Source organism: Oenanthe melanoleuca, chromosome 1A (assembly GCF_029582105.1).
Source record: "Oenanthe melanoleuca isolate GR-GAL-2019-014 chromosome 1A, OMel1.0, whole genome shotgun sequence".
NCBI lineage: Eukaryota > Metazoa > Chordata > Aves > Passeriformes > Muscicapidae > Oenanthe > Oenanthe melanoleuca.
Genome location: NC_079334.1, coordinates 17,204,201 through 17,219,165, shown reverse-complemented (window position 1 = coordinate 17,219,165; position 14,965 = coordinate 17,204,201). Strand labels below are relative to the sequence as shown.

At 45.7% G+C, this 14,965-nt stretch overlaps 1 protein-coding gene across 3 annotated transcripts in view; it reads left to right on the top strand.

Moving 5' to 3' along the window:
• Positions 1 to 14,965, top strand: part of HIPK2 (homeodomain interacting protein kinase 2) — a 125,965-nt gene that overhangs the window by 37,245 nt on the left and 73,755 nt on the right. For all 3 annotated transcript variants that reach the window (XM_056482548.1, XM_056482547.1, XM_056482549.1), the window contains exon 2: positions 5,130 to 6,228. In XM_056482548.1, the coding sequence (XP_056338523.1) occupies positions 5,130 to 6,228 (1,099 nt within the window). The remainder of the gene's footprint in view (positions 1 to 5,129; positions 6,229 to 14,965) is intronic.

The following is a 14,965-nucleotide window of genomic DNA, read 5'->3' as shown; positions in this document are numbered from 1 at the left end:
AGGGCCCCTTGATATCTTACACTCACCAGGAACAGGAAGGAGCTGAGGCTGTTGAGATCTGAGCTCTGCTTTGAGGTTGTCTCCAAACATTCAGTAGTACAAGGGAAAGAATTTGTATAGCCTCCAGGGACATTAATTTTCAGGAGGCTGTGAGAGTGCAGTGGTGCTGGGGACAATGCCTCAAAAGGAGCCATGCAGAAGCCACTGTGAAGAAGAGTGCTGTGCTTGAGACATGGCTATTTTGAAGGTGCAAAGCATTAGCCATACCTGGCAGATCCACTTTTCATTGCCTTCTCAGCCTGGGTGTGTACATGGGTTTGCAGGCTCGTGCCTCCCTGGGGAGAAGTGGAAGATACTTATTTCAGTATTGTCTTGTGAGCATCATTTATATGCTGAACACACACCATGTGCTTTCTACAGTATTTTTCAAGCAGGCACTGTCGTTCTGGCAGCAGCCAGGAAGCAGCCTCTGGTTACAGAGCACTGGCAGCTCTGCAGGTGCTGCAGAAGGTCTGACTTCCTACTTAATACAGGGCACTGCCTTGGTATCATATCACCTCAAAGGCCACGCTTAAAAATCAGCAGTAAGTGCTGTGAGTAAACCAGAAGAAAATATCAGTGACTTTCAAACAGTTCCTTCTTTAGTCCCCAAAGTGTATTTTTTGCCCTTTGGGGTGACGTGGGTGGATAGGGAACTTTACCTCATTTGCTTTCCTGAAACCTGTTAGAAGTACAAGTGAGGCGGCTGCGTGATTTGTGTGTGCATGCAGAAGAGGGCCATCTGAATTGTAAATAGCACCTGCTAAATTATTATTAAGTGAAAGCTGACGTGGGAGGAGTTCTCAGGAACAAAAAACCTCAAGTCTTTTAATAAAAGCCATTCCAGCTGTTTTAACACTGTCCCCTGGCTGCACCCTACCTACTTCAGCTCATATAGATGCTATGGGGAGTTGTGTGAGTCGTATCAAGGACGGGAAGGCCCCATTAAATCCAGTTACTGTCAGTTTTGTGAGAGCTTTAAATTACTACACTAAACTCGTTATTAAAGAAAGGAACTATCAATTTTGTTTAATGCATGGTGCCCAACCCTGATTCTGCTCCCAGCCCAGAGATTTGCTGTGCTCAGGGGTGAAATAAAACTTAGACTTACACTCTTCAGGACATTTAGCTGTTGTGGCATCCTGGCTTCATCCTGGCTGGCTAATAAGGGCCTGCCTTGCACCCATGCCAAGGCAGGGACCAGCTCAGTTGGAATAGTCTTAGTCCAGCCAAAGGTTTTGGTGGTGTAGGTGGGGCTGCTGGGCTGGGCTTCAGAGCAGGAATGCTCAGTGGGTAAAGCTGCTCGTACCAATTATCCTCACCCCCTCCACTCCTGGCAGAGTGCAAAAAGGTGAGGAGCCAGGTGCCAGCCTGGCAAAATGTGGAAGGGTGACTGCTAGGATCTTCCTGCAGAGGAAGGAAGTGACACAAGAGGCCCAGCCTTGCACAACACGTTTCTTGTCAGACCTGTGAATGGGGGATCAAGAGAACTTTTCCCAAGTGAAACATCCCATTTTCCATCCTTCTGCAGCTTATGGCCCCTCTGTGTTTCCAAGACCCCAGGAGCAGGATGCTCCCTGGGGGCATTCCCACTGTCCCTGAGACATCAGTGCCACTGTGCTTGGCTGGCATGGATCACCCCATTTCTGCTGGCTTGTTTCCTCATGGTTGTTGTGGCAAGCTGCTGTCAGCCTATGTAATCAAAAGGTGTAAACCATATTACAGGCTGTAATGAAGAATTTGATTTCTGTAACAAAACCATCCAACTTTTATTCACATTTATTACTATTCCTGCTAATGCCATGGAGCAAAAATCCTTTTTGAAAGAAACAACATGCCACCAGCACAGTTTTATTGTGTCCTCAGGAAATTTAGGATTGTGTTTTTCTCACATTAACTGCACAGGAAAATTTGCAATAAAAATTACTTTGCCGCAGAAGCCACCGTTTCCCATCAGCAAGCTGTCAATCAGCCTGTAATTTCTTGGTATTGGACTATGCTGAAGAACTCACTGGGTTATTTTCCTTACAATCATGCCCTTAAAACCTCAAACATGAGAAAATAATTTTGGGTATAAGAAAGACGATTTCATAGTTCATTTTTTAGGGGGACAAAAAACCCTCTTTTTTGTGATGTAAACTCTGAGGAGGGCAGCACTGTCAGCAGGAGAGTCCAAAATCCTTGCACTGCTTCCTTCACCCCCTCCATTTTTGGGGCACCAGGGTGAGCCAGTGTTTATCCCCTGCTCCTGTCCTCTGCTGAGGCTGCCAGCAGTGTTTCAGGGACAGCAAGGGGCCGGTTGTCGATGTGGAAACCAGTCCCTAACAACAACTCGTTTCACCAAAGGGCACTGGCAGCCATCTGACATTGACAATGTTGAGTGACTGCTGACCTTGTTTTTGGCGTCAGCTGATATCAAGTGGAGCCCTGCCAGTTTGCACCAGTTGAAAGCCTGTCCCTTAATGGTGGCGATTATCCTGATTTTTACAGTGGCACTGAGAAAGTTGCAGCTGCTGTGCTTCACATCCTTGACTTTAATTTGCTGTGCCTCAGTCTTTTGGTGTTATCTTTAGAGGAGCGTGCGAGAAGAACGTCTCTCCTTCTTCTGCGTCAGTCATTTTTTTCCCTTTTTATTTTCTACGGAAAGAGATTGCTCAAGCACACTGTGGAATGAAAGCCATAAAACTATAAATTACACCTCTGCTAGGTCCACAATATGTTACCAATTACATCTGCCATATTATTTGCGTCCAGGGGGAAAACATGCATCAAACCACCCCCTCTCTCCAGGCAGGTCAGCGCTGTACTAGAAGGAACACCGTGATTCTTCTTAATCAGGGGAAAAGCAAACACAGTTTTGGCTCACTCACATACGATCTTTGTGTCCAGGATGACGAGTAGCACTGCCGTGGTTCTCCGAGCCGTGGCATTCGTGACAGCATCATTGCCCTGTGGAAAGGAGAGAGGAGAGAAGGTGCTTAGTGGGGCAAGGAGCTGCAGGGCGTCTGAGGACCCAGCTGCAGGGACCTTGGAGGTTGCTGCCCAGGAGGCTGGGGGAGCAGGGGGTAATGGAGTTAAAAGGAACAACAGCAAACAGTCATAAATCCACTTAGAGCCAAGGGTCATTTCTGCAGAGGGCAGCATGCTATGGTTTGCAGGGCTTCGCTGCCAGGCTGGGATCAGTGGGGTTTTGTGTGCCGTGGTCAAGCCCAGGTGAGGGTTTTCCCCAAGTGTCCTGAAGGGGTTTTCTTCTGAATCTGCTCTGTCCTCATAAATTCATCACTGCAGCAGGGGTGAAGGTGGGAGTGTTGAAGCAAAGTGGAGAGATTGCTTGGCTTGTTACTTCTGAGCAGTTACTCATGGTAGGTTTTGGCTCACCACAGCACCCCTCTGCTGAGCCACTCCTGGCCTTCGGGCTGCTGGGAATTAACTGGAAAAAGAGTGTTGGGTGTGTTTAGATCTGTTAACTTGACTACTGAGCCTTTGTGAGTGTGGAGTGATACTTTCATTTTTCTATATGAGTGTGTAAGCTTATGCATGCATGTGGATCTCTTTGTACATGTGAGCTCCAGAAAATCTTCTGAAGAGGAACATGGACTAGTGAAGTATGAGGAGCCCAAGTCAGATACTGTCACACCTCCTCATGAAGAAGTCGACCATGTACATTGCAGAGTTTGTTGTGGTTTTGTTACTGAAGCGTTCATTCAGTTTTTAACTTTTTAAAGTTGAAAACAAGTCAAGGTTATGTTTCTGCTTAATAATTCAACAATGGTGCCAGCTCAGCATATTGTCTTTTTCTTCCCTAGTCATTCTGGTTTATTAAAAAGAAGCACTGATGACAGATAGAAGGGTGAAGGAGGCTGTGTCTTTCTGCTCTAACTCCTGCTGGGTGCTGATTCCTTCCCCTGAAGTCCCCATGGATTTGTGTTCTTCACAAAATGTTTGTCCCAGCAGTACTATCCCTACCCTGGGCAGGCAAAGCTGGCAGCAAGTCAGGACTTAGCTGTCCCCTTCCCCGTGCACCACATCTTCTTTCTCTGAATAGGCACATTTTCTGTTTCAGTGGAATATTACTCAGAATCCTTCAGTAAGTCTGTCTCAGTGATACATTATTTTCACTTTGGTTATGAGGTCATGGAGTTGTTTTTTGGTGGTCTAGGTTTTTTTTTTTAAAGATTTAGAAGATCATTAACTCTTCTGAAACCAAGTGAGCTTGCATTAAAACAGGTTTTTGTCTTTTCTGTGAAAATAAAGCTATATTAGAGCTAATTCTGCCACATGCTAATGTGTATGTTGCTTCATAAACAGCGCTGTTCATTTCCAGGGGATCTATTTTCCAGTGATGGTATTGTCACTGTGAATAAGAATAGATGAACACAATTTTATAAATCTGGGAGTACTGAGAGCACACAGTGAGACTCATGTTGTGTAACTCCCATCTCCAGTGTCCCTGAGCACAGACTAGCATTGTGCACAGTTCCCACTCACAGGCTTGGCAAGCAATCTGAAACATCATCTTCTGTTCTGGCTCCTCAGCTTTATCTATGCACCTCCTTTTGTTCACAGTGTATCATCTCCTGGTCCCACCTTCACTCTGTGCAGGCCAGAAGCTACACATTGGTTTTATGGGAATAAGTGGAGGGTTTAAGTCAGATCCACCAAACTGCGTAAGATTGGATGAGCCTAAGGATTTGAGATTTGGCTTCTGTAGCCAGAATACTTTGCAGTATTTGACATGAGTTCTTCCAGGGAGCTAGGTATATTCCTGGAGACAATGGGATTAGGTCTCTTTAGGCAGAGGAGGTAAAAATAACATGTACATTCCTGTTATTAAAAATGAAAAGGGGGAGGGCAAGAGAGCAGAAATCTTGAACGTTGTTAGTGTAGTTCAATCCTGGGTGAGGATTTATTTTAGAGCATAATATTTTATTTGTGTCCAATACTCATATCTGGAAGAGCTTGGTTTTTGTGTGTGTGCATGTGATGTATCTGAAGCCTGTATTCCATTTCCCTTTCCTGCCACTGAGCAAATGAAAAAAGCTGGGAAAGGCATCTTGACACTGTGGTTTCACTCTGATGTTGTATTGCAGGTATGGCCTCGCATGTGCAAGTTTTCTCTCCTCATACCCTTCAGTCAAGTGCCTTCTGTAGCGTGAAGAAACTGAAAGTGGAGCCGAGTTCGAACTGGGATATGACTGGGTACGGCACACACAGCAAAGTCTACAACCAGAGCAAGAACGTGCAGTCCTCCCAAGCAGCCGCCGCCGCAGCCGTCAACGCCTCCCTCCAGATCCCCAACCCGAGCATCCCTTACGAGCAGACCATCATCTTCCCAGCAAGCACGGGGCACATCGTGGTTACATCTGCCAACAGCACTTCTGGTGTGGTTGCAGTGTCTGGGCAAACGCTGGGCGGGCCACACAACCTGATGCGTCGCAGCACTGTGAGCCTTCTGGACACCTACCAAAAATGTGGACTTAAGCGCAAGAGTGAGGAGATTGAGAACACGAGCAGCGTGCAGATCATCGAGGAGCATCCGCCAATGATTCAGAACAATGCCAGTGGGGCCACTGTAGCCACCGCCACCACCTCCACGGCCACTTCCAAAAACAGTGGCTCCAACAGTGAAGGGGATTACCAGCTGGTGCAACATGAGGTGCTCTGTTCCATGACCAACACGTACGAAGTGTTAGAGTTTCTTGGCCGTGGAACCTTCGGACAGGTAGTCAAATGCTGGAAACGTGGCACTAATGAGATTGTGGCTATCAAGATCCTAAAAAACCACCCTTCTTATGCCCGGCAAGGCCAGATTGAAGTGAGCATCCTGGCTCGGCTGAGCACGGAAAGCGCGGATGACTACAACTTTGTCCGTGCCTATGAATGCTTCCAGCACAAGAATCACACATGCTTGGTCTTTGAAATGTTGGAGCAGAACCTCTATGATTTCTTAAAACAAAATAAATTCAGTCCCTTGCCCCTTAAGTACATTCGACCAATTCTCCAGCAGGTAGCAACTGCCCTAATGAAGCTGAAGAGCCTGGGACTGATTCATGCTGATCTCAAACCAGAGAACATCATGCTGGTAGACCCATCCCGACAGCCATACAGGGTCAAGGTCATAGACTTTGGTTCAGCTAGCCATGTGTCTAAAGCTGTGTGTTCTACTTATCTTCAATCCAGATACTACAGGTAAGAGACTGGGTGCATGTAGCACTACTGGAAGTATTTTTCCTATGGGAATTTTCTTACATTCATTTAAATGAATGAGTCATCCCTAAACTCTAAACAGAGATGGCTCTTAGAATGGCTTGTTGATGATATGAAGAAATGATGTCCTAACCTCTTGGAGTTTACTTGCATTGAAAACCATTGTAAGTTTGTAAATAATTATAAAGCGTTGTAAAAACAGAGTTTGCCAGTTACAATTGAGAAAGTTTTTCATTTCTACCAGTTTGTTCTCCCTGGAACTGTTTCCAGAAGCAGGGGTGTCCACATTTCCATTCCAAGTCAATGGATATAGGTTCTTGGTTTCAGAATTTCTTTAACCTGTGCAGTCAATCCATATTTCAAATGTGCCTTTCCAGTTGGTACTCATGTATGAAACCAGGGACTTAACAAGTGTAAGGTTGGCCCACAGGAAAACTGTATGGATGCAGAAGATGGTTTGTCAAGGGTTAGTTTCCACACAGGCTCTGAGTCAGTGGGAGTCTTCTGGCTGGCTCTTGTCAGCTTTTCTCCAGGCAAGTATTGTCAGTGATTTGGTGCTGGACTGTTGTTGTCTTTTGATTCCCACTCACAGTGCTTTGTTACATGCTAGGGTGGAGTTGTGACCTCAGCATAGGTGTGCCTGAAGTGAAATGTGTGAAACCAGATATATCCCTCTTCAGCTTGTTGAACAGTTTCAGCAGAGCAGCCTCTTTTTATAACCCCTGGCAGGGCATCCTTGCCCTGTGTCTTGACTCCAAGACACAAAGTCTCTCTTGTAGATGTTCTCCGACCCTCTCTTTGGTACCAGGCATCTTGATTCAGCACCCTAGGGATTGAGAAAAGCAGTTCTGCTGCTTCAGGGGTGTGGGGAAATAGTGAAGGGAATTTGGCTTTAGATAACAGCCGAATTTAGAAATGTTCAGACCACATTTTTCTTGTTGTACTTTTGTGAAACAGGGGCTAAAGGAGAAAATCCAATCCTTCTTCATGACTGATTTAATGAAAATCAGTTCTGGCAGCATCCACAGCTCATCAGATGAGTTACAGAAAAGCAGGGAAGTTGATCTGTTTGTAAATAGAAATCTGTCTTACACATAGGGAGGACTAGGAATGAGGAGCCAACGTGAGTTGGTAACAGACCCTTTACCTACTTCATAAATTTCACGGTGGCAAAGCCTACCTGAACTCTGAGCTTGGAGAGAGTTAATTTTCACAAGACCAGGAACTTTGACAGTGTAGCACTGCAGCAGCTGATCTTTATCTGCTTGTCCTTTGCTCTGAAGGAGGCCAGCAAAAAATCCCCAGCCCTAGTTTATACCTCAGAAGAGGCTTATTAAATAAGATATTCCACCTGATGACAGTCCCATCCTCCAGGAAAGGAGAGACATGTTTCTGTGGTAAATACGCAAAAGCTTTTAGAGTTGCAATTACCTGACAGACTAGGAGAAAAAAAAGAAAGATAATACAGGCATTTTGTTGTTGAGTTACCTGTGATTCTGCGTTCACAGCCTAGGTCCCTAGCTGAAAGACAGAAGGGGCAGCCAAAATAAAATATGTGACAGAAAGCAGAAATGAAAGAGAAAAATTGTTCATTCTCAGCAACAAACAAGGAATATTTCTGTGGTAGTCTCTGGGGAGGAAAAGGCTTGATAAAATTTGCTTTCTATATTTTAAATGTTATTCCTGCCCAGTCTGAAGTTGCAGATAACAAGTTCTGTCTGTCTAATTCCTCCCTTGTTTTCCATGCCTGAATTGGTTGGAGGAAGGGAAAAGGGGCAGTAGCTAACCAGGAGAAAAAAAAAAAGGAAAAATCTCATTGGGTTGAATTACATCAGCAGGGGGCTGCTGATGAAGCTAAATTCAAGTCATGAGGAAAATTTATGTTCTTCATTTTCTGATGGGGGAAAATACAGCACAGAGTAAAGACTCCTTCTACTCTAAAGGGAAAGAACTTTCATGCTAGGGGAAACACTGGGCTTTATAAAGATTTCATGTGTCTTCCATTTAATTTACGCTTGTTCTGCTTGCTAGAGTATAAAAGACACAGGGATGACTTCAAGAAATGGCACATTTAAGTTGGATGTGAAGGAAAAGCTCCCTTAGACTAGTAAAACCTCTCAGACTCTAAGCAGTCATGCTAAAGGAGTGACAGAAACCCTGTGCCCCATGCATTTAAGAAAAGATGAGGCAGAGCACAGGGGAATATAAAGTAGAGGCTGGATCTCAGCTGGAGGTTTTTTATCATGGGCTTTTGCAAGTAAATTTCTAAGTTGTCTCCGTATTTTATTAACAACTTGCATTTTCTTTTTTGTATCACTACTTTTGAGAATGTGATGGCCAAATCCTTTGAAGGATTGAAAGGTGTGGGGATCCTGCTCCTTCTCAGAGCAATGTAAGGCCTTTCCTCTTCCTGTAAAGGATGGAGGCCCATTTTCTTCTCCTGAAGGTGGAAGACAAAATGTCTTTAAACAAACTGTGCTTTTTCTTGACCTGAATCTGCATAACCTATCATAAACCAGGAGAGTCCCATGGCTGCTTGCAGACTTTCCAATTTGCCATTGCTGCCATGTGATGTGCTCTGGAGATGAACAGGGTTCCTTGGCCCAGTTTCTTGTGGAAAGAATGGTGGGCAGACTTGCTACTGTGCTACTGGCACTGCTCAGAGACCCTCAGTAGGTGCTCCAAACTCAGAACTGTCTCTGTCCCACCAGGGATATTTCTAAGCAAATGTCATTTGCAAGGATGGTAATGGTATTGAGGTGACAGAGTGGGATGAAAAGTATCAAAAATGGTATGAAAATGTCTTTAGTCCAACAGAATTTAGCTCCCAGCCTAAGAGGATACAGCCTCCTCCAAGCTAGATCTGCTGCCACAAGTGGTACTCTGGAGATCTTTCTGCCTTGCTCCTGACTATAGGGAGCCCATGGAAGGAAGAACATGACAGCCTAAGATGGGCTTTGCAGGAACTCCCAGGCTGCCAAGAATCCCTCTCTGGGAGGGCAGTGCTGTTGTGTCTGCAGTGCCTGCCTCAAGAGAAGGGAGCGAGCCCCAGCAGGGTCACACCATGGGCCCTGCCTGACATGACAAAGGACATCACAGCCACAGTCTGTGGTCAGAGCTGTCATCTAAAAGAGGGGGTGCTGTGAAGAGGATCATCCTCCTTCTGCCCACCCACCTTCAGCCTGTGGTGCAAAACTCGCTGTGGTGCAAAGTGTTTCTCTCGTGGCATCCGTAGCCAGTGGTGGTGGGGCCATGGTCTGGAGGTGCCTGAAGGAAAAGGTGAGGAACTGAAGCTGACAATGGAGGGCTGCTCTCCCCTGCTTACAGAGCAGGGCTCTGCACTTGGCATTTTCAGCAAGACATGTCTAAGCTAGAAATGAAACCCTGTCCACAGAGTAATGGATCCAAGAGCTGTGATAGCCTCTGCATCACAGGGTATCTTCCTGGGATTTTATTTTTGTCCTTTTCATACTCCAGTTGGAAGGGGAGATCAGTGAGGTGGTTTCTATGATCTCTGTTTTGCAGAGGGTCAGAGGAATGAATGACCAGAGAGATCTCTTCTGGGTTGATAAGCTGTGTATGAACAGCTTCCTGGGAAAACCCACATCCTGAGAAATGCAGGGCTCGGCTGCAACAGACAGCCCCTTTGTTGGAGCCCCATCCATGCACCCACGTGGGAGAGGGGATACTGCCCTCTGGGAGGCAGGGGTGGTTGGGGTGATAGAGGGAGAGTTGAGGTTGTCCCTTGTTGGAGCAAGAGCTCTTGACTCTCATGGGGTGGCAGTGCTTGGAGCAGTTGGGCTGCTCATGGGGGCACCACCAGTGTGTTACCTTGCCCTCTTGGCTTTGCTTTGCTGTACAGCTGAAACAGCTGCTGTGTTGGCACCTCAGGGATGGTAGTGTTTTGCTAATTAATGGTGTAATCACCTTATGAGATTTAAGTCCTTCAGAATTTGCAAAATATTGCAGATATAAAATAACAACTTTCAGCCCTTCACTATTAGTGAATAAATTCAGGTTTGGTTCCTTTTTTTCAAAAGGATTTTTGGTATGTGGCTTGTCTACTTGGGTTGAGATGTATGCTTTGTAGGTAAGTGGCCTTTGATGAAATGTTTGGATAACAGAGAATGAAGCTGAGTACCAGTTTGAAGAGGTGTTTATCAGTCTGGTTTCAGACACTGCAAGAAAATATGCATGCATAAAGGCTACGTGCATGTTCTCAACCTCCCATGCAAAGTGTGCAGTGAGGCTGTGTGCAAGTGTGGTTTTTAACTGGCTCCACATGCTTAGCTGGCAGGTCCTGAGGGATGCAGGGGGTTAAACTGGATCTGACTTGCCACACATGGACATTGTGCCATGACAGGTATTGGTCCTTCAGCTGTGCTGACAGGAAGCCAAAGCAAGGTAGATTTCTGAGCAAAGTCACAACCTGTTCCCCATTGTGTGACTCACAAATGTGTCATTATGGTCAAAACTGCCCTTTAAATAAGGCAGTTGTAATGACACAGGGATGGGCTATGATTTTTTTGTTTACTCACTGAATTGGCATCTGCTATGTCCTTGTATAACAGTGTAATGTACTTACATTTCAAAATCTTCTGCCATTCTGGACTTGTAAAGACATCTCTATCTCAGATTTGACTGTGTTTGCAGCTGTGGGAGCCAGACTTCTGCCAGTCTGCTTTACTCCTACCTGCAGCACTCACTGCTTTTGAGAGGAAAGTTTCTTGGGACTGGAGTGAAACCACAAAGTTCATTGCTGAAGTCTAAGCTTGGTTTCACTTGGTGACAATCACGCCTGGTAGGACTGCAGGCTTGCAAAACTGGCAATACATTGCAGAAGATTTTGTGGAGAAAAGCAGACTTCAAGCTATACTATTTTAAGCAGTTAATTTCTTTCCCAAGGATCCTTGGAATTTGAAGTTGTTTTTTTCAGAATCAAAATTCATCAGGATTTTTTTTTTCAAAACCAACATCAAGATTAATTGAATCTCAGCTTTATTGTACCCAGACAACCAAGTCTTGGAAAGCAAGAGACATCTAGCTGAAAGCTTTTGGCTTTGACCCATCTTTGGGATAGTCAGGCCAGTCTGGGTTTTGGTTTTACAGAACTCAAGCAAAGATAGTTCTTTGCTAAGTTCCTTTGTGTGTAAATCACCTCAGAGAAGGGGTGCTAAACCAACATTGTGCTCATGGTGCATCCAACAGGAGATTCACCATGTCTGTACTCCCTACCTGGTGTCTAATTTAAAACAGAAAAGCCTGTATTTCAGCCTGAGCAATCTCCTCAGACTAGACCCTCTATAGTGTTTTCTCTGCTGAAAGCTTCTTACTATTTCCCTAGGTATTCTTTATTTTGCTCTGAGCCAGCTCCTCCTTTATATTCTCAAAGCCGGGGCTCTGCCCCTTGCCTGGTGCCACCACAGCACCTTCCTGCCCAGCTCCAGCTCGTGATACTGGCCTTGCTCTGACAGGAGCCCTGTGTCCCTGTGTGGAGTCAGAAAGGCTGTCTGTCACAGGAGAGCCTTGCTTATTTATTTACCAAGTGGATAAAATGTGCCTGGTTACGTGCCTCCAGGCCCAAGAAGAGTTGTAACAAAGGGCTGTTTGCAAGGAATCTGACAGGGAGCCTTTCTCCAGCAAAGAGAAGTCTTTGGTAGACCAAGGAAGGGAGAAGTCTCATGCTGTTTCCTTTTACCTCATCTGTATCTGAGAGGTGGAAAATCAAATATTGCAACTGAGTGCTGAGCCAGTGCTTTCAGTACACTCTCCTCTCTCTGGAAACAGCTCCTATATGGCAAAGATGGAGCACTGACAATAATGACTCCTGCAGGTCTCAGTTTTGTGTTGGTGGCTGGGAAGGAAGGAGCCTGTGTCTCCACGGGCAGGGATCAGTTCATTCAGGGTGTTTTGGATCAGAGGTGAGTGTGTTAGCAGCAGCCAGAGGTGTTCTTCCATCAGCTGGTGCCACCCCTCGGGTGAAGGGCGCTGGTTCTGGTGTAAAAGAGCAAACAAAACTTGGGGAGAAAAAGGTAAATGTCATTTTCCCAAGGCTGCTGCAGCTTTTAAACTCATCAGTGATCCCCCCAAAGGGAAAGGCAGTCCTCTGGTTGCAAGCAGCCCCATTCCCCCTCAGGGGCACTGCCCACAACCCAGGCAGTGCTGTGCAGGCAGGAAACAGAAGCAGGAGCAGAGCCACAGTGATGTGGCTGCTGACCAGGGCTCAGCAGTCAACCACCAGCTCTGACACAGGTCCTGCCCCACTGGGGAAACTCACCTCATCCTTCTCCACATCACCTCCAGAAAGACATGATTTTAGAACTGTGCTCCCCTTTCCCTCCACCCCCTCTACTCCATAACTTACCCATTTAAGCAAACCTTCCCTCTGTGGGCATTTGCACCAGCCAGTGCCACGAAGTCCAGTGCCTGGGGCTGACCTCCCCAAAAGCAGTGCCTTACAGTTTGGAAACAAATACTTCAAATGGGGCTAAGATGGAGTTCCCACATGCTTTCTCTCAGGGCTTGCAGAGAGGAGACAGTGTGCAAAACTCTTGTTACCAGTCCGTGTGCTACCACCTGATGTCATCTGGGAACTCTAACATGAACATCACAAACCTACTTCTTTTCAATGCAGCAGAAAATCCTAAACTAATCCCTACCTTCTTTATACTTGCTCTCAGAATAGTATCAGTAACATTGTGAGAATCGGGGAGTGGCTTGGATGTCACACTCTCCCCACTTGTAGGTTGGCTACAGGTGTTGGGTTTTTTGGTATTTTGTTTTTTTTTTCCTTTCTTCTTCTTCTGCTGTTTCTCTCTCATCACCACCAAAACAAGCCTGTCACAGGATTTCCTGCTGTCTATTTTTCTTCTCTTAAGCTTTATAAGCACAGTAAGTTCTGTTAAGGCTGCAGCCTGGTGAAATGATGTGAAAAATCAAGGTCACTCTTGTATTTACTGTACCAGGGCAAGCCTGAAACAGGTACAAATAGCCAGGTTGTTTTACTTAAAAAGAACTATTTACCTGCAAGAAATCAAAACTCTCCTATTGCAGCTGTTGGTGGCAGCACTTCAGACTCCATCTCTGTAGTACATAAAAGACACACAGTGTTTTGGTAAAGATACCTGTGCTCAGCTCAGGGGCTGGGACGTAACCAAGCTCAGTATGGTGACAAGGAGCTTCAGTGACAGTGTGAGTGAAGGTACAATTCACAGGGCTGCAGCAAGAGCCAACTGCAATCAGAGCCAGCTGTTTGAAAAGCATAAAGTTTGGTCTCTGCTTCTAGTTGCTTCTGTGGTATGGTGTTTGCCCTTCTTTTTCTCCTCCCACTCAAGTCACTTCCTCACCAAGTGCGAAGGAAGCAGAGCAGGGAGAGGATGCTCTTCTTTTCAGCTCCAGTGACAAAACAGCAGCAGCAGCTCATAGGAGCAGTGGTGTGGTGACCCACAGATGCTGCTCCACCAATAGATGGCCAGCAAAGAAGGGTGCACTGCAGTCACACTTATGCACTAGTAGCATTTTCTGTGTCTTCCTACATTTATTTCAGTGTGTATTTGGGTCAGGGCAGTAGCTGGCCAAGGGCAGAGGTGGCTGCTGAGAAGCAGAATGAGGTGAGGGGCTGTTGGGATGAGATCGGTGCTCCAAGTGTGAAAATAAAAGAATTATGAGCAGTGAGATTCCTCATCCTCTCCTGAGTATGAAAAAGCATTAGCAACGCAGTTTGCACAGGATTTCAGGGATACTTTGCTCAAGTACCGTGTATTTAAATCCTATCAGGCTTTTACCTCCCCCCCGTACATTTGCTCAGTGCAGGCAAGAGATGCAAATGTAACATGGAGGAAGCTTACTGTGTATGTCTGTGCATTCATTAGGTTCACAAGGTTTAGGCCCCAGCACAGCAGTACTGGAAAGCTGTTTTACACTGAAGAGCATTTTCTGGTTAGAAAGTATTTCTGCTCTGCTGCTTGTTAGCAATGAGGTTAGAATAGTGACTGGTGTTGGTTTATAAATGAATGAGTCATTACCAGAAGAGAAAAATTACCTGAATATGCAGCAATTAGTATGGAGTTACACATTCCCCAGCTTCAGACCCCTGAATGACATGACTCCAGTCCCCAGTTTCTATCTTCTCAAACCATTTGCTCCACTGATGCCCCAAGTTAGCCTAAGCTCATGTAAAGGCACCTTACTTTCAGGTGGAGGCTCGGTAGCTACCTCCTTCTCCAGGTCATGCTGGGGAAAAGAAGTAACTCCCAAGCAGCTGAGAGTGGTTTTCTTGCTCGAGAAACACTAATCTTGTGGCCTGACTTGAGTTATAGCCACAGCTGTTGCCTGTTTAAGAAGGAAGGTCAAGGAAATGTCCTTTGCCTTTTAGGCCAGATCATGCAAGAGTTGTTCTGTGGTTCTTTTCAGGGAGAAAAGAAATGCAGAAGATAGGCATCCATGGAAATATATATATACACACACACAGTGAGAGGTTCACAGTTCTAAGAGGAAGAAGTAAAAAGGAAGTGTCTCTAGGAACTGAGAGAAGGGAAGGGCAGAAGAGGAATCCTCTTACAGGCCATGGTTACCTGGAAGTTGCTGTTTCCTATATAAGGAAAGGTGTGGGAGGAAAGAAGATGAAGTTTTACCCTTCTTGCTATTTGGAGATTTAAAGGCCAGAGATAGCCAGTTTCCAAACAGGACAGCATCCCTCTCCTGCAATGGGCTGAAAAGT